This window comes from Pelobates fuscus, chromosome 6 (genome assembly GCF_036172605.1).
Source record: "Pelobates fuscus isolate aPelFus1 chromosome 6, aPelFus1.pri, whole genome shotgun sequence".
NCBI classification, from domain to species: Eukaryota; Metazoa; Chordata; class Amphibia; order Anura; family Pelobatidae; genus Pelobates; species Pelobates fuscus.
The window spans coordinates 111,608,443-111,632,276 of record NC_086322.1 but is presented as its reverse complement, the minus strand read 5'-3'; the positions used below and the strand labels follow the sequence as shown (position 1 = coordinate 111,632,276).

Sequence of the window (23,834 nt, the reverse complement as noted above, 5' to 3'; positions counted from 1 at the left end):
TCCATACCTTAATTCCTCACCCTCTGAGAGGAGGAATTACAGTGCACGTTTACCCCAGTAGAATGCAAACGAATATTCACCAATATTTTCCAATCATCAATTAGTAACGCAACACATGAACACAACTACAAAAGAATAGCCAGATGACACTACACACCCTCAAACCTACACTGTCTCTTTCCGCACTCCCCTGAAACCTGCTGGTGCTGCCAGCAGGTGACAGGTACCCCAGGTCACATATGGTGGTCGTGTGACATTATCCAAACATTTTGGAAGAAGATTATCTCTGAACATAATCACTGGTGTCCAACTTCCCCTCACGACTAAAGTTGTACTGTTCCTGCTATACTCCAGCCCACTTGCCAAACCCCAACATCTACTAGTCAATCACCTACTGACTGCAGTCAACATGCTCACCCCGCTATACTGGGAAAAAACAGTCCCACCATCCATTAGAGAATGGATACACAAAGTAGAATTCAGAAGACTCGTGGAGGAGGTACACTCCTCCCTAACGCACACATACGCTCTTTACTCGGACAGATGTTCACAATGGCTCACCTTTATGAAAAATGGCCCTGACTTCAGGTAGGCACCCCACCTACACCCCACCCCACCCCCTCTTTCTGGTTATCACTACTCCAAGACGCTTGACCACAACCTCCCCTATTACACTCGCCCTCCCCTCCCCCGTTTGCGCTCCCCCATATTCTTAGCTACAGACGACACAGAGACTAAACATAGGAACCCTTCCGGAACAGGCTATTTAGCCTTACGGAAACACGTCTACACTATTGCAAACTGTTACTGAATACTATTTTAGTTACGAAAGCTCACACTTCCGCTTGTTTATGTTTATGTTCAATATAATTCTGTTTGCTTAACAATACCGATAATATGTACTGTACCAAGACTTAAGCATTGTACCATTGTTCAAAACTTACCACTTACCTTATGCTTGAATTATGTAATCTACCTTTTACATACAATAAAATTATTTAAAATAAATAAATAACTGTCAAAAATAAACATATTTTAAAAATAATAATAATAATAAATGAATATATTATAATATAAAACAATAATAGAAATTGTTTGTATGAAATTAAATAGCAAATAGATCACATTTTTATAATAATTGATAGTTAAAATCACAGTATTAAGTAAGAAAAAAAAAGTATAGCCTATGCAATTAATAAAATACATTCTAGTGTTGAGCCGTTCTGTCTCAAGTGCGTTAACATGTTGTAATGTCAAAACAGTACCTAGATATAAGATGGTGTTCTTCCTTGGCACCTGTAGCCCATCTATTCACTGCTGTAATGTTTAAAGTACACTTTGGTGTTATCATTATACATTTTGCCACTATCTTGACAGAAGATAAATACTAAGAGCGCTCAGCTGATGCACTGAGCCTATCAGTGTCAAAATATTTACTAAGACAGTTTAAGTGAAAACTACACTTTTTCCAATTACAGCAGTGACCCACCAGTTCATCTCACAATTGTCCTTTAAAAATAAAAAGACTCCTTTAATACTACTAAATTATTTTAAATTATCTTAAATTGCCAAGCAAACAAAATGTAAAAAGCACATGGTTACAAAAGTGTATAAACTGATCTCTAAAGTATTCCTTATTTAAAATAAATAAATAAATAACAATAATTTACCTAAGTACAACTATCCAAACTTGAAAATACTGCAATCATAATATTAGTCAATAAAATATAACTTATTGAAAGCATAAACATGAATAACACAGAGTTTGAGGCTCCTGTGGACGGTAAGCATTTTTTTTTTACAAACTATAAGAACGTATAGAAAATTCTATCCTATCTTCAAATTAAAACCAGTTATTGAAGGCAATATAGAAATGTTTAAGTCAACACTATAGTTACCCAGACCACTTCATCTCATTGCAATGCAAATCATTGCGGTTTTTGAGAAACTACAATAATTACATTGCAGACAGTAGCTGTCTGTCTACAATCAGACAGCCACTAGAGCCCACTCCTGGATCCTAATGGACTTTTGGTCACCTAACTGATGCTGGACATTGTCATGCTCGGCATGAGGACATCCAGCATCAGTAAAATCCCCATAGCATTGAAGCAATGCTTTACTATGTGAAGGGCCTAATGGGCATGTGGCGCATGCACGCTACCACCTACATTGGATGACATCAGAGAAGGCTGAACACTGACCCAGTACCGAGGGACATTGGCCCTGGAATATGGTAAGTGACTAAAAAGATTTTAACCCTTTAGCTGCTGGGGGCACGAGGGAGGGACTGCCCAGAGGGCTCTGTAGTGTTAGGAATACAGATTTGTATTACTACCACTATAGAATCCCTTTAATTTCCCTTGTTCAACATATAGATTAATATGAAATTATAACTAAAATAGTAGATAAAAAAACCATAAACCTAATGAACAAAAAAAAAATAATAACAAAGCTTGTAACACATAACTAACAGTTAGTTAAAACATACATATGTATTTCTTTTTTTTTTTTTACAGAAACAAATAAACAGAAAATAGTTTATAGATAGTGACCTGGCCTCTTCCTTCTATGTTCTTCTTCACAAGATGATAAGGATAACAACGATTTCCACCCACTTTGAGGGTTTTCTGATACAACTTCCTCAGCTAAGAAAGTTAAAGTTTCTATCATAAGGATACCCTCCATCCATTTTCAAAGAGTTTTTTTTTAAATATATCCAACACTATGAAAAGCATTTCTGTTAGGTACCATTTTATCTACATATATATTACTGGCATTTTATTATAACAGAAATTTGAGTCTACTAATTGCACAAACTATTCTGATTTTCCTGTTTTCCAACTGCAAATTATAGTAGAAATATATTTGGTCACAGATGAAAACATGAACAGAGAGAGGATAGGGGGCACTCCCGAGACCTACTTTTGTATGAAAGGTGCTGCCGCTGTGACCAAAACTTCATGAATGAGAGAATAAATAGTTGCGGCGCACTCAAACTACAAAGAGAACAAAGAAGGCTACTAAAATGAAGTTTTGGTCACAGCGGCAGCACCTTTCATACAAAAGTAGGTCTCGGGAGTGCCCCCTATCCTCTCTTTGTTCATATTATATTTGGAATCCAGACCAGATTCCTTAGGGGTTAAGCACCCCGCCCAGGCCCCCCTAGCTTCAGAGTCTCCTTTAGAGGTGGCCACAGGTGTGTGTATATATAGGAGGAGTTTATCAATAGTCAGTTCACTTTTATTATTTTTTCCAGCTAGCACAGTCATTTACAATAGTGAGTATACTCATTTTAGCACCAACACATTAACTATTTAGTTTTAATACTGTTTTTAATTGCTTTCATCACTTATGTTTGTATACTCACTATGCTTTTACTAGTATTTAATTTAACACTTTTATTTTTAACACTATTACTATTTATTTGCCCCCCACATTTTAGTGTAGGACCCACCAATAATGGGGTACTTTGAAAGTAGTGGTGGGCTTAACAACATGTGGCCATATGGTGGAACCAAATCCCCATATTTATACTTAGATAGGCATTTTAGTAGCCTTCCACCAAATCCCCATATTTATACTTAGATAGGCATTTTAGTAGCCTTCCACCAAATCCCCATATTTATACTTAGATAGGCCTTTTAGTAGCCTTCCACCAAATCCCCATATTTATACTTAGATAGGCATTTTAGTAGCCTTCTTTGTTCTCTTTGTAGTCTGAGTGCGCCGCAACTATTTATTCTCTCACAGATGAAAACATGGCCAAATAAGTATTTACATTTTTACATTCTAGAATTGTTTATAAGTGGTACCAATATAAACTGTTCACATTTGTTTTATACATTACCATTGTAGTTTCAGCAATTGATCCAAAACTGTTTACAAATATATTGCATGTTACATTCACCGGCGGCCCTGCAAATAAATGTAATAATTAGTCTTTTGAAACTTAACATTTTTTTTTTTATTAAGTTTAGTTGGACATATATACAATTATAAATATGTACAAAGGACAATAGTAAAGTATAATCAGGTTTTCTTCACCTGTGGCGCCGCCTCCCCCTCCACCTTTTTTTTCCCTTTATATATTCAATTATATAAGCATCAAAAAGGGGGATTTATTGTAAAAAATCTAAATCACCAATGTTATGCAAACGTTCTAAGCAATTGACACAAAGAGACCATCAGGGTTATTCAATAATATGAATTCAAACAGCAGAACTGGAAAAATTCTCAAATACTATTTTGGGCTTGAAACATAAATGTATCTTTAATTCCCTTTCGATTCTGACTTTAGTAAATAACCTGTTTAAAACTGTATATATTAAACGGAGGGTCAAAATATTTTATTAATAAAAAAAAATGCACTCGTCTGTTGTGTGAATTTCCTCAAAACTTAGCAGAATTTATTACACGCTGATGTCATCTCTTTTTTTATCCTGGTTGGGTTTATGCACTGAACCATTGCTTTGATATGAAAATTTCCTTTTTTCAACTCAGCCATTTTACCAAACATCTAACAAGCTACATTTAAATGAATAGCAATAAATCAAATCATGTTTGGGTTATACTCTAAGTTGTGGATTTCTGTGAATTTAAAGTGAATTAAGTGAATCTCTCACATGTTAGACAAACATATCCAATCTGAAACGTATCTCAAAGTCAGCTAAATGTTTAGTTTGGCTATCCTGACCTAAAATTTTAAATTCACTTTCAATTCACTTTGCATTCATCGCAATTCACAGATTAGTGTGAGTAGAGATTTAAGAGAAGTATTACATAATGTATTTTTAATTTGACCTCACTGTTTTGTTTTTCCTATAGAAATATTTGCCTGTTTAATGTCACATTACCAATATCTACAGGATGACCAAATATTGTGACCTTTGACATTATACTACCTGGAGGCTGCACACATAAATGTTAGTGCAGTGAAAGGTTTTCAGGAGCTATTGCTTCATTTCGGCTGTATACTATTCACCAGACACCAATTCCAGCTGATGTGTTGTGGCATGTAATATATATGTTCCATGTTTAATAATTCAAATGCTAAAATTATGTGAGTATTGCAGTAAGCAGTGATACTTTTTTATTGGACAAACAATACATATTACAAATTAAACAAAAGGAAAATACAACATGAAGAAAAAAAATAATTAAACCTTAGCCTTTATTTTTATTTAGGTCTTTCAGTTGCCTACTGTCAGGATTACTAGTTGATCCAGCACACATAACTGTATCACACCTAGGACTAAAGGCAACGTCTTACCGGGACTTAGAATGGGCGGATTTAACATACCAGAGAATAGTCAGAATACTTGCCGAGGTCAGGGACACAGGATGAGACACAACGATGAGGGAAAGTCAAAAGTCAAGGGTACCAGAATACAGGGAAGTCAAACGCAGCCAAAGTCAATAACCAGAAATAAACACTCAGGAATACACTCTCAGACAACCACTAAGGAAAACCATGACAGGGCAATGATTAAAAGGAAATAGGAACTTAAATAAGCCTCCCTTAGATCTGATTGGCCGTAGCCGGTCTTTGACCCCAGAACGTGCGTGTGCGTCCTTTGCGTGACGTCACACGCATATGGCGACGTCGTTAATACCGTGGGCAGACATGGGGTTATAAATTGGAATGGATCCGCAGCGGCCGGTGTCCTTCAACATGCCGCAGGAGTCAGATACACTGGCACATGGCTGCTGAGTAGCACCTTCGTTTATGCCAGAAAATAAATTTCCATTACGGCCACCACAAGGTGAGGATGAACATGTGACACCTACGTGTCTCTGTCAGTCGGAGGTACATGTCGTCTGCTTGTGTCTGTTTATGTGCATCTTCCAGATCAGTGATTTGGCGTATCAATGAACACATGCATCGGGGCTGGTCCTTCTTACGATGTGTGCATACTTGAAACCTGAGCCCATGTTATTTGTGTGCAAGAGAAGGAGTAGTGAAAAGGAAAAAAAAGGGGGGGGGGGAGGGAGAGAAGATAAAGTGGAGAAAAAAAGGTATAGAAGAAAATAGAGGAGTTCAAGAATTCAAATGGCAACTATGACTCGGGAGTGTACGGTCAGTGAAGGTGGAGCTTAACAGACCCCGTTCACCACAGTGGGTCCCAATAGTATTTACAATGAGAGTCAGTCACATGGGGGTCAGTGACAGACAGGGGCGGGCTGGGCCAGGGGGCAGGGAGGCAATTGCCCCCCAGGCCCCCCTAAATAATTTTAAAACTGGCCGCGGCGGGCCGGTCCTAATGCTGCAGCCGCCTGAGCGCTCTGTAAAGAGCCTCAGGCGGCTGCAGCACAGCTTCTTCCCTCCCCTCCCCTGTAGCATGGCCGAGCTCCTCTCCGGTCCACGGTGCCTGGCCGGAGTGATAGGAAGGTGCACAATGAGTGTGCACTTCCTGTCAGTCCGGCCGGTTACAGGAAACAAAAACTCAGCGCGGAACAGGAGTTTCTGTTTCCTGTAACCGGCCGGACTGACAGGAAGTGCACACTCATTGTGCACCTTCCTATTACTTCCTAGAAGAAGGGGGGATTGAGAAGAAGGGGGGATTGAGAAGAAGGGGGTGAGGGGTTGAGAAGAAGAGGGGGGTTGAGAAGAAGAGGGGGGGATTGAGAAGAACAGGAGAGAGGGATTGAGAAGAGGGGGAATTGAGAAGAACAGGGGGGGAGGGTGGGGGGATTGAGAAGAACAGGGGGGTTAAGAAGAACGGGGGGAGGGGATTAAGAAGAACAGGGTGGGGGGATTAAGAAGAACAGGGTGGTGGAGGGATTAAGAAGAACAGGGGGGTGGGGGGATTAAGAAGAACGGGGGGAGGGGATTAAGAAGAACAGGGTGGTGGGGGGATTAAGAAGAACAGGGTGGTGGGGGGATTAAGAAGAACAGGGAGGGGGAGTAAGAAGAACACTGGGGTAAGGAGAACACAGGGAGGGGATAAGGGGAACACAGGGAGGGGGTGTCAGGGTACCTGTAGTCTCTACCTCAGAGGAGGTGAGAGACTTAGACGTTTATCCTCCCAGAGGGGTTGTTTCTTCCGTTCCTCGCGGTTCTCTCGGCCATTTACAAGCCGACCGCGAGGGATCCACTTCCTTATATGACGCGATGCTCAGTAGTCAACGTCATGACGCCAGCCCGGGTCGACCTGTCAGTCAAGTCCCGAGCACTAATCAGGACTCGTCGGGGGCGTGATTACCCTCTAGAATCAAGGTATAAAGTAGGCTTTCGGCATCTGCTCATTGCCCTGTCGTGGTTCTAGCCTGTCTAGTCACTCAGTGCTCTTGTATTCTAGTTGTCTCTTTGGTTCTGACCCGGCTTGTTTGTATTACCCTGTTTATCTCTGTTACCCTTTGACTCGGCTTGTCTCTCGCTTACCTGTCCTCTTGTTCCCCCGACCTCGGCTTGTTCCTAGACCATTCTCTACTTACTCCTTACGTTAAGTCCTGCCATTCTAAGGTCCGGTATACGTACCTACCACCTGTTTGTACTCTGCGTGTTGGATCCCTGTCCCGATCCTGACATTACGACAGGGCCAATGGATCCTGCAGGTACAAACACTCAGGTTGGTCCTTCTGACTCTAGGTTCGACGCCATGGATCACAGAATGGACCAGATGGCTCTAGCACTACAGGCGTTACTATCTCGTTCTAGTAATCAACCAGAGGAGATGGTAATACTTCTATCTCTCCTGTGAGTTCAGGTCTAGAGGTAGCCACTGTAGGTGCTTCTTCCCGTATCACTCCACCTGTACGTTATGGTGGTTCTCCAGAGAAGTGTCGTGGTTTCTTAAACCAAATAGGTATCCATTTCGAATTACAACCCCGCTCCTATCCTACAGATAGGGCGAAGGTTGGATTTATTATCACATTACTTGTTGAGAAAGCTTTGAGATGGGCCAATCCATTGTGGGAAAATGATAATCCGTAGTATATAATTATAATGCCTTTGTAGCTGCTTTCAGAAGAACTTTTGACCCTCCAGGTAGAAAGGTCAATGCAGCTAGATTACTGTTGCGCCTTAGACAAGAAAACCGAACACTTGTGGATTATGCACTAGAGTTCAGGTCCTTGGCGGCAGAGGTTAAGTGGAATGAACAGGCTTATATAGATGTATTTTTAAACGGGTTATCAGACATAATCCTTGACGAGGTTGCTACTAGAGAGCTTCCTGAAAATTTGGAGGATTTAATTTCTTTTATTTCTCGCATTGACGAACGTTTAAGAGAGAGGCAGAACACTCGAGAGAGAAACCGTAGACCTTCCTTTAAACTAGCTCCTTCATTTCAAAGTTCTGAATCCACAACCTCACTTTTTCCAGAACCTATGCAGATAGGCAATACTCGCCTCTCAGAAGAGGAGAGACAGTACAGGAGAAGGGAGGGGTTGTGTATGTACTGTGGAGTCAGAGGTCATTTACGCCTAAATTGTCCTAATCGCTCGGGAAACGCTCGCACCTAAGTTTCTCTAGAGGACAGGCCTTGGGTGTTTCTATTTTGTCCTCTAATCTTAATTATAAAGATCACAGGCTTCTGCTACCCGTTTCTTTAACTTGGGAGAAGGGAGTACTAGAAACTATGGCATTGATAGATTCCGGAGCTGCTGAGAGCTTTATCGACCAAGTTTTTGTTACCAAACACGCTATCCCATCCCAGTTAAGGGAGACACCCTTGGCCGTTGAGGCCATAGATGGTAGACCTTTAGTTGAGCCTGTTATTTTCCGTGAAACCATACCCGTTAAATTAACTGTTGGTATCTTACACGAGGTAGACATATCTTTATTGCTTATTTCTTCTCCTTCTGTTCCCATAGTCCTGGGGTACCCTTGGTTAAAAAAACATAACCCTATTATTGATTGGGAATTAGGGGAGATAATCTCATGGGGTCAGGGTTGTCAGGACAGGTGCTTACGGACAGTGTCACCGCTTTGCGCAGTTAACACACCGATTAATTCTACCTACTCTACAGAGGTACAAATACCGCCCCTGTACCTGGATTTAAAGGCAGTATTTGACAAAAAGAATGCTGATACTTTACCTCCACACAGGTCTTTTGATTGTAAGATTAATCTACTACCTGGTACTATGCCCCCCAGGGGTAATGTATATCCTTTGTCCACTAAAGAGAACTTAGTCTTAGAGGAGTATATTCGTGAGAACCTTGAAAAAGGATTCATTAGGAGATCCTCCTCTCCTGCCGGGGCTGGGTTTTTTTTTGTTAAAAAGAAGGATGGTACACTAAGACCTTGCATTGATTATCGAGGTTTGAACAAAATAACCATTAGAAATGCCTACCCAATTCCTTTGATTACCGAGCTCTTTGATCGTCTAAAAGGCTCCAAGATTTTCACCAAGTTAGATCTCAGAGGGGCGTATAACTTGGTGAGAATTCAGCAGGGACACGAGTGGATGACGGCGTTCAATACCCGTTATAGGCACTATGAATACACAGTAATGCCTTTTGGCCTCTGTAATGCACCGGCAGTATTTCAGGACCTGATCAATGAAGTTCTTAGGGAATTTCAACATGACTGCGTTATTGTATATCTGGATGATATACTTATACACTCTAGAGAGATTGAGACTCACCACAGACAAGTCAGAAGGGTATTGCGCAAGCTTCTTCAACATGGCCTGTACTGCAAATTGGAGAAATGCAGCTTTGACCAATCCCAGATAAACTTTCTTGGTTATGTGATTTCTGGGGAAGGGTTTAAGATGGACCCGGATAAGCTCCAGTCCATTTTGGATTGGCCTTTACCCAGGGAACTCAAGGCCATTCAGAGGTTTATTGGATTCTCCAACTATTATAGGCGCTTCATTAAGGGTTACTCTTCAATTATAGCTCCTATTACCAATATGACCAGACAGGGGGCTGACACTAAGAACTGGTCTACTGAAGCCCTTCTTGCCTTCAAAACACTCAAGGAACTGTTTGCTTCTGCACCAATTTTAGTTCACCCTGATACGACTCTGCCTTTCCTACTCGAGGTAGACGCCTCAGAGACAGGTATAGGTGCCATCCTGTCCCAAAGGTTAGGTGTGGATAAGCCCTTACATCCATGTGGTTTTTTTTTCCAAGAAACTATCAGGCCCTGAGAGCAGATATGACATTGGTGACAGGGAACTACTAGCAGTTATCATGGCTTCAAAGGAGTGGAGACATTTACTGGAGGGCACCTTACATCCTGTTACTATTTTGACAGACCACAAGAACCTGTCCTATATTGGGGAGGCCAAGCGCTTGTCCTCCAGGCAAGCTCGTTGGTCTTTATTCCTCACGCATTTCAATTACGTGCTCACTTATAGACCTGGTTCTAAGAATTCTAAAGTCGACAATATGAACCTTCTGCGATATCTGAGCCGGTTTTGTCTTCTATAGTACCCAGGTGCAATATTATCGCCAACACGAGTCTTAAGATTCACTCTCCGTTGCTTGGTCAGATCATGAAGTTGCAGCATCTGGCGCCTAGACAGACTCCTGGGGCAAGGCATTTCGTTCCTCCTGAACTCCAACTGGAACTCTTACAGTGTTTTCACAACAGTAAGGCGGCTGGGCATCCGGGTATTCGCAAGACATGTTCCTTGATCTCTAAAGATTTCTGGTGGCCTTCTTCTGGTGGCCTTCTCCCTCGGTTTCTCCTTCCCAAGGGGTACCGTCGGTTGATGTTCATGTTGCCAATTTGAGGAAGTTGTGGGATCAGACTCGACAAATTCTCCTACATAATTCCATGTTGTTCAAGAAACACGCTGATAAGCACAGAAGGGCGGCTCCGGTTTTTGTTCCAGGTGATAGGGTATGGTTGAGTACTAGAAACATTCGTTTGAAGGTTCCTTCTATGAAATTCGCTCCTCGTTACATTGGCCCTTACAGGGTTCTGACTCGAATTAACCCAGTTGCGTATCGCCTAGCTCTTCCAGCTGCCTTACGCATTCCTAACTCCTTTCATGTTTCTTTACTGAAACTGCTAGTCTGTAACAGATTTTCCTCCACTATATCCTCTCCTCGCTCTGTTCAGGTTGAGGGTCAGGAGGAGTATGAAATCAACTCCATCATCGATTCTCGAATCTCTCGGGGGAAGTTACAATTTCTTATTGACTGGAAGGGATATGGTCCTGAGGAGAGGACTTGGGTACCTCAGGAGGATGTACATGCTCCTCGCCTCCGCCGGGCTTTTCACTCCCGTTTTCCATCTCGTCCCAGCTCCTTCCGCCCGGTGGGCGTTTCTGAGAGGGGGGGTACTGTCAGGGTACCTGTAGTCTCTACCTCAGAGGAGGTGAGAGACTTAGACGTTTATCCTCCCAGAGGGGTTGTTTCTTCCGTTCCTCGCTTCCGATCCACTTCCTTATATGACGCGACGCTCAGTAGTCGACGTCATGACGCCAACCCGGGTCGACCTGTCAGTCAAGTCCCGAGCACTAATCAGGACTCGTCGGGGGCGTGATTACCCTCTAGAATCAAGGTATAAAGTAGGCTTTCGGCATCTGCTCATTGCCCTGTCGTGGTTCTAGCCTGTCTAGTCACTCAGTGCGGAACAGGAGTTTCTGTTTCCTGTAACCGGCCGGACTGACAGGAAGTGCACACTCATTGTGCACCTTCCTATTACTTCCTAGAAGAAGGGGGGGATTGAGAAGAAGGGGGGATTGAGAAGAAGGGGGTGAGGGGTTGAGAAGAAGAGGGGGGTTGAGAAGAAGAGGGGGGATTGAGAAGAACAGGAGAGAGGGATTGAGAAGAGGGGGGGATTGAGAAGAACAGGGGGGGAGGGTGGGGGGATTGAGAAGAACAGGGGGGTTAAGAAGAACGGGGTGGTGGGGGGATTAAGAAGAACAGGGTGGTGGGGGATTAAGAAGCACAGGGAGGGGGAGTAAGAAGAACACTGGGGTAAGGAGAACACAGGGCGGGGATAAGGGGAACACAGGGAGGGGGTGTCAGGGTACCTGTAGTCTCTACCTCAGAGGAGGTGAGAGACTTAGAGGGGTTGTTTCTTCCGTTCCTCGCGGTTCTCTTGGCCATTTACAAGCCGACCGCGAGGGATCCACTTCCTTATATGACGCGACGCTCAGTAGTCGACGTCATGACGCCAACCCGGGTCGACCTGTCAGTCAAGTCCCGAGCACTAATCAGGACTCGTCGGGGGCATGATTACCCTCTAGAATCAAGGTATAAAGTAGGCTTTCGGCATCTGCTCATTGCCCTGTCGTGGTTCTAGCCTGTCTAGTCACTCAGTGCTCTTGTATTCTAGTTGTCTCTTTGGTTCTGACCCGGCTTGTTTGTATTACCCTGTTTATCTCTGTTACTCTTTGACTCGGCTTGTCTCTCGCCGTCAGGGTACCTGCGGTCTCTACCTCCGAAAGAGGTAGAGACTTAGCTGTTCCTCCATCCAGACGGCCTGATGGCTCCCTTCTCCACGGTCTATCCGGTCATGCAAGGCCGGCCGCGAGGGAGTGACTGCCTTTTACAGCATCTAGGCAGGAAGTTGTCATCAGGACACTCCTCCGGAACGACCTGTCACTCAATTGCTGCAGGACCAATCAGGACGCCTCGGAGGCGTGGTTACTGCTCTGAACAGGGTATTTAACAGAGCTTCGTTCATTAGCTCATTGCCCTGTCGTGGTTCTAGCTTGTTCTAGTCACTCAGTGCTTGTGTATTCTATTATCCCTTTTGGTTTTGACCCGGCTTGTTTACCTTACTCTGCTTATCTCTGTTACCCTTGATTCGGCTTGTCTCTCGCTTACCTGTCTTCTGTTACCCTCGACCTTGGCTTGTCTTTGACCATTCTATACTGTACTACTTACGTTAGTCCGGCCATTCTAAGGTCCGGTATACGTATCTGGCTACTGTTTGTACTCTGAGTGTTGGATCCCTGTCCCGATCCTGACATTACGACAGGGCCAATGGATCTTGCAAGTACAAACAGTCAGCTTGCTTCTCCTGATCCTAGGTTTGAAGCCATGGATCACAGAATGGATCAGATGGCGCTTGCGCTACAGGCTCTATTATCTCGTGCCAATAACCCACCAGAGGAGATACGTAATATCCCTGTTTCTCCTGTCGGTTCAGGTCTAGAGGTAGCCACAGTGGGTGCTTCTTCTCGCATTACCCCCCCAGTACGCTATGGTGGGGCTCCTGAGAAGTGTCGTGGTTTCTTAAACCAAATTAGTATCCATTTTGAATTGCAACCTCGCTCTTATCCTACAGATAGGGCAAAGGTAGGATTTATTATCACCCTACTTATTGAGAAAGCTCTGAGATGGGCCAACCCATTATGGGAGAACGATAACCCATTAGTTTATAACTATAACGCCTTTGTAGCTGCTTTTAGAAGAACATTTGACCCTCCAGGTAGAAAGGTTAATGCAGCCAGATTACTGTTGCGTCTGAAACAGGAGAACCGAACACTGGTGGATTATGCACTAGAGTTCAGGTCTCTGGCGTCAGAGGTCAAGTGGAATGAGCAGGCGTATATGGATGTATTTTTGAATGGCTTATCTGAAGTAATCCTTGATGAGGTTGCTACCAGAGAACTCCCTGAGAATTTAGAGGATTTAATTTCGTTCATCTCTCGTATAGATGAACGTTTAAGAGAGAGACAGAACACTCGAGAGAGGAACCGGAGACCTTCTTTTAGGTTAGCCCCCGCTTTTCCAAGTCCTGACTCCATGGTATCTTTGCTTCCTGAACCTATGCAGATAGGGTATACCCGCCTCTCTGAGGAGGAAAGACAGTACAGGAGAAGAGAGGGTTTGTGTATGTATTGTGGAGCTAAGGGTCATTTACTCTCGAACTGTTCTAACCGCCCGGGAAACGCTCGCACCTAAGTCTCTCTAGAGGACAGGCCTTGGGTGTTTCTATTTTGTCCTCTACTCCTAATTATAAAGATCACAGGCTTCTGCTACCAGTTTCCTTAACTTGCGGGAGGGAAGTAGTAAGGGCTATGGCTTTGATAGATTCCGGTGCTGCTGAGAATTTTATCGACCAAGCCTTTGCTAGTAAAAACAATTTCCCATCCCAGCTAAGGGAGACACCATTGGCCGTTGAGGCCATAGATGGTAGACCACTACTAGACCCTGTTATCTTTCGTGAGACCATACCCATTGAGTTAAATGTTGGTATCCTACACGTGGAGAATTTATCTCTTCTGCTCATTTCGTCTCCTTCCGTTCCCATAGTTCTGGGGTACCCATGGTTGAAAGAACATAACCCTATTATTGATTGGGAGTTAGGGGAGATACTCTCGTGGGGCCAGGGCTGCCAGGATCGGTGTTTGTGCAAGGTTTCTCCATTAGCTAATATTAACATACAGGAGAATCCTACTCAGTCCACAGAAAGACAAATACCAGACCTTTACCTAGACTTAAGGGCAGTGTTTGACAAGAAGAATGCCGATTCTTTGCCGCCACACAGGTCATTTGACTGTAAAATTAAGCTTCTACCCGGGACTATGCCTCCGAGGGGCCATGTATATCCTTTGTCTGTTCAGGAAAACTCGGTTCTAGAGGAGTATATTCAGGAGAATTTAGAAAAGGGATTCATCAGGAGGTCTTCTTCTCCGGCCGGGGCGGGGTTCTTTTTCATTAAGAAGAAGGATGGCACGCTGAGACCTTGTATCGATTACTTGAATAAAATAACTGTCAGAAATGCCTATCCTATCCCACTGATTACCGAGTTATTTGATCGTCTTAAGGGCTCCAAAATCTTCACCAAGTTAGATCTCAGAGGGGCTTACAATTTGGTGAGAATCCAGCAAGGTCACGAGTGGATGACGGCATTCAATACCCGGTATGGCCATTACGAATACACTGTTATGCCATTTGGACTATGCAATGCTCCTGCAGTATTTCAAGAGTTGATTAATGAGGTACTTAGGGAGTTTCAGCATGATTGTGTTATTGTTTACCTGGACGACATACTAATACACTCTAAGGAGATTGAGACTCACCATAGACAGGTCAGAAAGGTGTTACACAAACTTCTGCAACATGGTCTATACTGCAAATTGGAGAAGTGCAGTTTTGATCAGTCTCAGGTAGACTTTCTTGGGTACGTGATTTCTGGGGAAGGTTTTAAAATGGATCCTGGTAAACTCCAATCTATTTTAGACTGGCCTTTGCCCAAAGGACTCAAGGCTATCCAAAGGTTTATTGGTTTTTCCAACTACTATAGGCGCTTCATTAAGGGTTACTCCTCTATCATTGCGCCTATTACCAATATGACCAAACAAGGGGCTGATACTAAGTTCTGGTCTGAGGAAGCTCTTGGTGCTTTTAAGACTCTCAAGGAACTTTTTGCCTCAGCTCCCATTCTAGTTCATCCTGATACGACTCTGCCTTTCTTGCTCGAGGTCGATGCTTCTGAGACAGGAGTTGGGGCTGTTCTGTCTCAAAGGTTAGGGGTGGATAAACCGTTACACCCTTGTGGTTTCTTCTCTAAAAAAATTTCTGGGCCTGAGAGCAGATATGACATCGGGGAGAGGGAACTGTTAGCGGTCATTAAGGCTTTAAAGGAGTGGAGACATTTACTGGAAGGGACACTACACCCTGTTACTATCCTAACGGATCATAAGAACTTGTCTTATATTGGGGAGGCTAAGCGCTTGTCCGCCAGGCAGGCTCGCTGGGCTTTGTTCCTCACTCACTTTAATTATGTACTTACGTATAGACCTGGTTCTAAGAACTCTAAAGCCGATGCTTTGTCTCGTCAATATGAACCATCCACTATAACTGAACCACTTCTGTCCTCCATAGTTCCTAAGGGGAATATCATCGCGACCACGAATCTCAGGATTCACTCTCCATTGCTTTCTGAGATCATGAAGTTTCAGCATTTGGCACCCAAACAGACTCCTGGGGATCGACACTTCGTTCCTGCCGCTCTCCAACTGGAGGTGCTACGCTGTCTCCATAACAGCAAGGTGGCTGGGCATCCTGGCATCCGCAAGACTTATGCGCTGGTCTCTAAAGATTTTTGGTGGCCTGACTTACGCAAGGATATTAAAGAATTAATCGGGGCATGTGAAGTTTGTACCAAGACCAAGCTACCCCATTCGCTTCCATGCGGATTTCTGCACCCTTTAGAGGTTCCTGAAAAGCCTTGGTCCTGCCTGGCAATGGACTTCATTGTTGATTTGCCTATCTCTAAAAAGCAGACTGTCATCCTCACTGTGGTAGACAGATTTACTAAAATGGCTCACTTCATTCCCTTACCTAAACTCCCATCTTCGCCCGAATTAGCGGAGATATTCGCCAGGGAGATTTTCCGTTTGCATGGGATACCTTCCCAAATTGTCTCTGACAGAGGCTCCCAATTTGTTTCCCGTTTTTGGAGATCATTCTGCTCCCAACTAGGCATCAAATTGAATTTCTCCTCTGCCTATCATCCTCAGTCCAATGGAGCTGCTGAACGCACTAACCAAAAAGTTGAACAATATTTACGTTGTTTCGTTTCAGAACACCAGGACGATTGGGTCGGTTTGATTCCTTGGGCGGAGTTTGCACATAACAATCTCATTTGTGATTCTACGCATTCTAGCCCTTTTTTCTTGAATTATGGCTTTCATCCTTCCATCCTTCCTTCGGAGTCTTCTTCTCAAGGGATACCGTCGGTGGATGTTCATGTTGCCAATTTAAGAGAGTTGTGGGATCAAACTCGACAAATCCTTCTGCACAATTCTACGCTGGTTAAAAAACACGCTGACAAACGTAGAAGGGCAGCACCGGTGTTTGTTCCAGGCGATAGAGTATGGTTAAGTACTAGAAACATTCGGTTAAAAGTGCCGTCCATGAAGTTTGCTCCTCGATATATTGGACCTTACAGGGTACTGTCTCAAATTAACCCAGTTGCGTATCGTTTAGCGTTGCCTAATGCCTTACGCATTCCTAATTCATTTCATGTTTCCTTGCTAAAACCATTAATATGTAACAGGTTCTCCTCCACGATCGCCCCTCCCCGCTCAGTTCAGGTGGAGGGTCAGGAGGAGTATGAGGTCAATTCCATCGTTGATTCTCGAATCTCCCGGGGGAAACTGCAATATCTGGTCGATTGGAAGGGTTATGGTCCTGAGGAGAGAAGTTGGGTACCTCAGGAGGAGGTGCATGCTCCCCGTCTCCGCAGGGCGTTTCACTCTCGATTCCCTTCTCGCCCTGGTGTATTCCGCCCGGTGGGCGTATCTGAGAGGGGGGGTACTGTCAGGGTACCTGCGGTCTCTACCTCCGAAAGAGGTAGAGACTTAGCTGTTCCTCCATCCAGACGGCCTGATGGCTCCCTTCCCCACGGTCTATCCGGTCATGCAAGGCCGGCCGCGAGGGAGTGACTGCCTTTTACAGCATCTAGGCAGGAAGTTGTCATCAGGACACTCCTCCGGAACGACCTGTCACTCAATTGCTGCAAGACCAATCAGGACGCCTCGGAGGCGTGGTTACTGCTCTGAACAGGGTATTTAACAGAGCTTCGTTCATTAGCTCATTGCCCTGTCGTGGTTCTAGCTTGTTCTAGTCACTCAGTGCTTGTGTATTCTATTATCCCTTTTGGTTTTGACCCGGCTTGTTTACCTTACTCTGCTTGTCTCTGTTACCCTTGATTCGGCTTGTCTCTCGCTTACCTGTCTTCTGTTACCCTCGACCTCGGCTTGTCTTTGACCATTCTATACTGTACTACTTACGTTAGTCCGGGCATTCTAAGGTCCGGTATACGTATCTGGCTACTGTTTGTACTCTGCGTGTTGGATCCCTGTCCCGATCCTGACACTCGCTTACCTGTCCTCTCGTTCCCCCGACCTCGGCTTGTTCCTAGACCATTCTCTACTTACTCCTTACGTTAAGTCCGCCCATTCTAAGGTCCGGTATACGTACCTACCACCTGTTTGTACTCTGCGTGTTGGATCCCTGTCCCGATCCTGACAGGGGGGAGTAAGAAGAACACAGGGAGGAGAGGGGGTGAGAAGAACACAGGGAGGGTGGGGGAGTAACAAGAGCACAGGGAGGGTGGGTGGGTGTGAGAAGAGATCGCGAGGGGGGGAGCTCTAAGGGACAGAAGGGAGAGCTCTATAGGACAAGGGGAAGGACAGGGAGCTCTTTCACACTACGTACGCACACACACACAATGCATCCCTATACATACACAGAAACACACAATGCATCCCTACACACAGAAACACAACATGCTTCCCTTACACACAGAGAAACACGCAATGCATCCATTACACACAAAGACAATGCATCCTTTGCACACATACACAGAAACACACAATGCAAACCCTTACACACACATGCATACACACACACTGCTTCTCTTACGTATACACAGAAACACAATGCATTTCTTACACACACTCAATGCACACACTTACAGACACATACCTTTCATCCCTTATGCATACAAACACAGATTCACACAATACATCCTTTACACACAACTAGAAACACACAATACATCCCTTATACACAAACACACACTGCTTCCACTACAAACAAATACACTGCATCACCTACACAAACTGGTATCCCTATACACTACATACCATAAGCACACACATTAGATCCTCTACAATAACACATAACACATCCCCTACACACTCCACTCCCTGTGAGCGAACTCATGGGTGGAACATGTAGGTGGACTTGTAGGTGGGCCTTATGGGCATACTCACCATCAGGCCCTGGGGCCCAGACCTTGAGCTGTTTAAGGGGCCCCCAAAACATGGAGCTGCTTCCCATTCTACTAGAACTTTGAATTTTGTGTCCACAGTTACAAACAGCCTCCGGAGATCCTGTTCTACACCAGACCAGTGGAGCCAAACTGCAGCCCATCAACATCCTCGTCTGGTTGTAAGTAGGCAATCTAGTATATTATTAGTGACACTAATCTATAATTTACCTCACATTAAAGGGACACTATAGTCCCCAGAACTACTTCAGCTTAATGAAGTTGTTCTGGTGTCAGAACCACTTCAGGTTAATGAAGTGGTTCTGGTGTCTATAGCCGTTCCCTGCAGGCTTTTTAATGTAAACACACACTGTGTGCAGCACTGGCGTTAGTTCATATGGCATTGTGATATCACATGGGGGGGCAGCAAATTTTTATTTTGCCTAGGGCAGCAAAAATTCTTGCACTGGCTCAGATCCTGGGCAGGTGCACCAGTCTACTGGTGACCCACAGGAGGGGAGTGCACTGATTGCACAGCACTCTCCTCCTGCCCAGATCCGTCTTTACCGCAGTGAAAGTGCCCTCTGCCCCTAATTTACAGTGGCTCACACTTACAGCAAGCAGTGCCTGGAGCCCTTTGCAGAGACGGGAACAAAGAGGTTCTGCGGGAGCTGGCCGTCCTGCAAGCATTACATTAAACAGCTCTTCCCCATGCAGCCACAGGTGACGCTGTGCTGGGAGAATGTGATTACTCTTCACTTCCTCACGGCCTACAGATCAGCGCATGGGAGAGAGAGAGAATGAGGCATGATTTAATCTCACAACAAATCCTCTAAGCAAATCTTTATAAATTTTGGGGGATCAGCTCTGTTTCCAAAGTTTATTGGTGTTTACTCTGATGTCTGTATTAATATTGAGGGATTTCTAAGTAGTAACATCAGTGTGTATCAGCAGGGCAAGCCGTTGGGGTGTGCAAGCTGTGCGGTCATGCAGGGTACCATGACAACAGAGGCGCCCGGCGGCCAACACAGCTCACAAGTTGGGGACACCAGCATATTCAATTTAAACAATTCACTGGTGGTCCACAGATTATATGCTCTCCCTTGTGGTTCCAGCGCTCAGTTTGTGAGTCAGAGCACAGGCTTAGAGATTCTCAGCCTGCGCTCTGACAACATTGAAAGTCAGAGCCATGAAGGAGTGGGTATGGCAAAGAGCTACTGATTAGCATAACATCAATATCCGTTATAAAACCAGGAAAAGGTGGGCATGGATGGTGAACTGATTTGGTGATGCAATGGGCCACGTGACTGGTTTTGCCCCCCAGGCCTAAGGCTGCCAGCCCTCCCCTGGTGACAGACCAAAATATGTCTAGAACAATATTGTGCATTGAGGTCTCTGTGAGCACCCAGCCCACATGTCAGACGAAAATTTATGCATACATTAGCAGGCATGTGCTGGAGACTGGGGGAGTATGAGTCGGGGTAAAATTCGCCCTATACGGACTATTTCCCAGTCGTGTGGACTGACCCCTCAAGGCAGCCACCACATCATGTCAGCTTGGCCGTCAGGGTGTCCGTGCATATGGATGAGGCCTGCCGTCTCCAGGTCATGTACAGGTCATGTTGTCAGGATTTTAGTAACTACTACTAGGCAAAAGATAAATACATCTTTTGTGTAAGCCAACTACTTCTCAATCTTGACCCAACTGTGGTCCAAGCTATAAAAATGGCAACAGTGAACTTAGATACTTGAAGCATATCATGACAGTTAGGGACCTCTAACATTCCCAGATCCCTCCTACGCACCCCCCTCCCTGACCCAGCAAGACCTATCTCTCCTTAGTTCCACTCTGTCTCACACTGCCTAACAGGAGTCAGTGTTGTGGTGGGACGAGTGGTCTCTAATGACAGTGGAACCAGTGAAATCTTATGTGGTATATCCATCCTGATGAAACCCATCCTCTTCCTCCCCGACCCGAGGCCCGCTGCAGCAAGCACCCAACCCCTCTGCACACCCCCCTGGTGGTGTCCCTTGGATCATACATAATTTAAGTAAAGTGGTGTGTCCCATACGCCTCTGCAATCCGCCCTCTCACTCGTCTCTCTGGCGGTCCCGGGCAAAGCACATGCAGGGAGGGTATAGGCCCAAACCCCAGACATATCAACACAGTAAGCAATAGCTTAGGCAAGAGCAATAAACCTGTCTTTTTTCATGAAATGTTACAGGCATGGAGCAGTCCATCTCTGTGGGGTCTCTCCAATAGGGCAATATGGTCAGGCACCTACAATGTCCACCAGCAACTGGTGTTGGGGTTGCCTGGGAACCCTGCATGGGGCATAATCCCCAGAGGGGTGGCATTCGACAAACCAGAGGTGGAGCGGGAGAGGGTACACAGGAAGGCCGTCCTCATGATACTTCTCCATCATATTTCAGATGAGTTCACCCGAGACCCAATAATGGAGACCAACCCAAAGTGAAATGTAAGGAGCCTGGCCTGAGGAAGGTGTATCCGGGCTTACTGCAAGGGCTTTCTATGAAGGCAATGGCCGTGGCCCGCCCCGTTACTCCCAAAAAGTATGAATTATGTCTCGAGGTCAAGTCTCCCAGTAACGGAGCAGCAACTGCCGAGGCGCTTAGGTTAAACTTCAGGAAGGCGGGAAGGCAATGGGGGTCAGTCATGGTTAATGGCCAGGGAGTGGGGACCTCTGATGGTCCGTGTCAACCACTACTCAATCACTCTTTGTACCATTTGGTCCACCTCTTCTTCATCCCAAGTCAACTTGATTTGCACCAGATTGGTTTCCAGGGTCGCACCTGGTTTTCAGAGCGGCTGCTGGGCTCTCGAGTATAAAGTTCGATATGGCTACCCCTGGTAAGCTCATTGCGAGAAGGAATCTTGGGACATCGTTGGGCCACCAGATAATGTGCCATGCGTTGCCCACTTTCACCTGTGGGCTGAAGGGGAATCCCCATTTGTATAGTAATCGCTTGTCATGTGGCATGCGGGTCAGCGGTCTCAACACACGTCTGGCTCCTAATGTGAGGACGGAGAGATCCTGATACAATGATACTTGGGCATCCATTTGGGGATGGTTTGGAGTGCCTGGTAGTTGAGTATCCTTGTAAATCTGTGATTGGGTATCTGTGTACATTTGTAGCTGTTTTTGTGTCTGGAATGCATATCTGTGTCTGTGTGTGTCTGTGAGCTGCTTGCAGTGTATTGTGTGAATGGTGGGCTGCTTGTAGTCTTGATGTGTGCATTGTGTTTGTGGAATGAGCATGAGGGCTAACTGAGGGTAGCAAAAGGGTTATTATTAATATTACTAACATGTATGTACTAATCATAAAAGTTTATGACAAAAGTTTGGCTTTCACAATTGTTACGTAATCTTTTCATTTAACCAGAGTGCTAAGCTGAAAATAGCATATTTATTTTTGTGTTATTTATAAGAACTGCTTTCCATTTTTCACTAAGAGCATTGCCCTGATCAATTCAATATGTAAATTAGCAAATTATTATCTAGCAGAATGAAACACATAATGATTTTATATCAGCTATATCTGTCAATTTGCCAGAGTGACCCACTATTCGTTTTTCTAAAAAAGCAAGAGAGTTCTACATTTGAAGCCATACAAAAGAATAATTGAAAGAAAAAAAAACATTTACTTTTAATCACGTACATTTACAGCTGTATATATCAAGAATCCATTAGCATAACTAAAATGGTTGTATTCACTAAACATCAAACTGTAATGAACTGAAAACAGAACAACAATTTAAGTTTTGAATTCTATAGAATTCAATGCTTTTTTTAATACTTTTCTTCTAAATATTTTTTAGGTTTTCTTTGTAAAGGAAGATACTGTTCTTTTAATTTTACTGTATAGTATAGTTAGATATTGCTGTGTCAAATTCAGTGAATGGCTGCTTTACTAACATGGATAACTGGCTGCTTTACTAACATTGATAACTGGAAATATGACCTTGCGACAGAAAGTTAAGCCTGTGCCGAAAATGCATTTTAGCACCATGTTACTTTGAAGGTGAATTTATGGTTAGAATTAACTACCAGGAAAGTGGGAGATCCCTCACCGGATCTATTGGACAGGTATCTTCATTTATAGCAATTTTGTATTTATTTGATCAAGTGCGATTGCATCTGTGATATTACATATCTGCCCTCTCAATAGAAATATTTGCTGATAATCTAGTTTTGAGAGAGGAGCAATTAAGTGACAGACAGTAAAATCCTATAAATGGCACCAAGATCTGCTCATGTGCTAATGAACAGTTGGCCTAATTTTAAGGGGTTAATTTGCAGAAGTCTCCAAGTAGTTTACCTGATCATCTTAGTAGCCTGGATTTATAAGGAGCACAGAACAGAAAACTAGAAATTATAAAATATAATTAACAAACATCAAAAGGGTGAAAAAAGTACAAAGCAGAAACACGGAACAGGAAGAAAAACACTGAAGGGAGCAGAATGTGTACATTGGAAAACAAAATCTAGATTTTGCATCTAGATCACTGGACTAATCAAACAACTCAAGTAACACGACCTGGGAAATCACAGTTCCACTTTTATTGATTAAAATGGAAAAAGCTTAAAAATCATTTGACAAAATGTATTACCTTTAAAATTAGGTCTTATTCTTGCATCATAACCAGATGTTCTACCCATTAACTTGTCCAGAAAATCTGAGGGTGACATTGGGGAGTTACGGGATCGTGCACTGTCGGTTTCTTTTGTGGTAACCAGACTAAAAAAAACAAAACAGTGAAAATATTCAGTTGCCAACACCCATCGATTGCTTAATAGTCAAAGAATAGTTTAAAATAAAAAAATTAAATTAAATAAGCAATACATAAAAAATATATGGTTGTTTTCTACAATGTACTTTGCTGTTCCAACATCTGTACATATAAGCATTATATTGGTGTGCCACATACTTGTGTCCATATATTCATGCATTTCCCAGTGTACCCTCAGGAAAGCAGCAGAGAAGCCAGAAACAATTACAATTCTGTCACCCCAGATTCTCTGGTGGCATATCACTATCCTGAGAGAGGCAGCAGTAGTTGTATTAACTGCAAATAGCATAATGGTGAAAAGTGAATTAAGGTAAAATAATGTCATGCTGAAGGCTCTCAAGACATTTATATTACTTCAGTCCTGTGGTTTGTTAT

At 43.9% G+C, this 23,834-nt stretch overlaps 1 protein-coding gene across 2 annotated transcripts in view; it reads right to left on the bottom strand.

Annotated features, from left to right (window-relative positions):
* GLRA3 (glycine receptor alpha 3) overlaps nt 1-23,834 on the bottom strand; it is a 258,672-nt gene that overhangs the window by 173,831 nt on the left and 61,007 nt on the right. For both annotated transcript variants that reach the window (XM_063460013.1, XM_063460014.1), the window contains exons 2-3: nt 23,280-23,407; nt 3,851-3,918 (exon numbers count right to left, since the gene is read on the bottom strand). In XM_063460013.1, the coding sequence (XP_063316083.1) occupies nt 3,851-3,918; nt 23,280-23,407 (196 nt within the window). The remainder of the gene's footprint in view (nt 1-3,850; nt 3,919-23,279; nt 23,408-23,834) is intronic.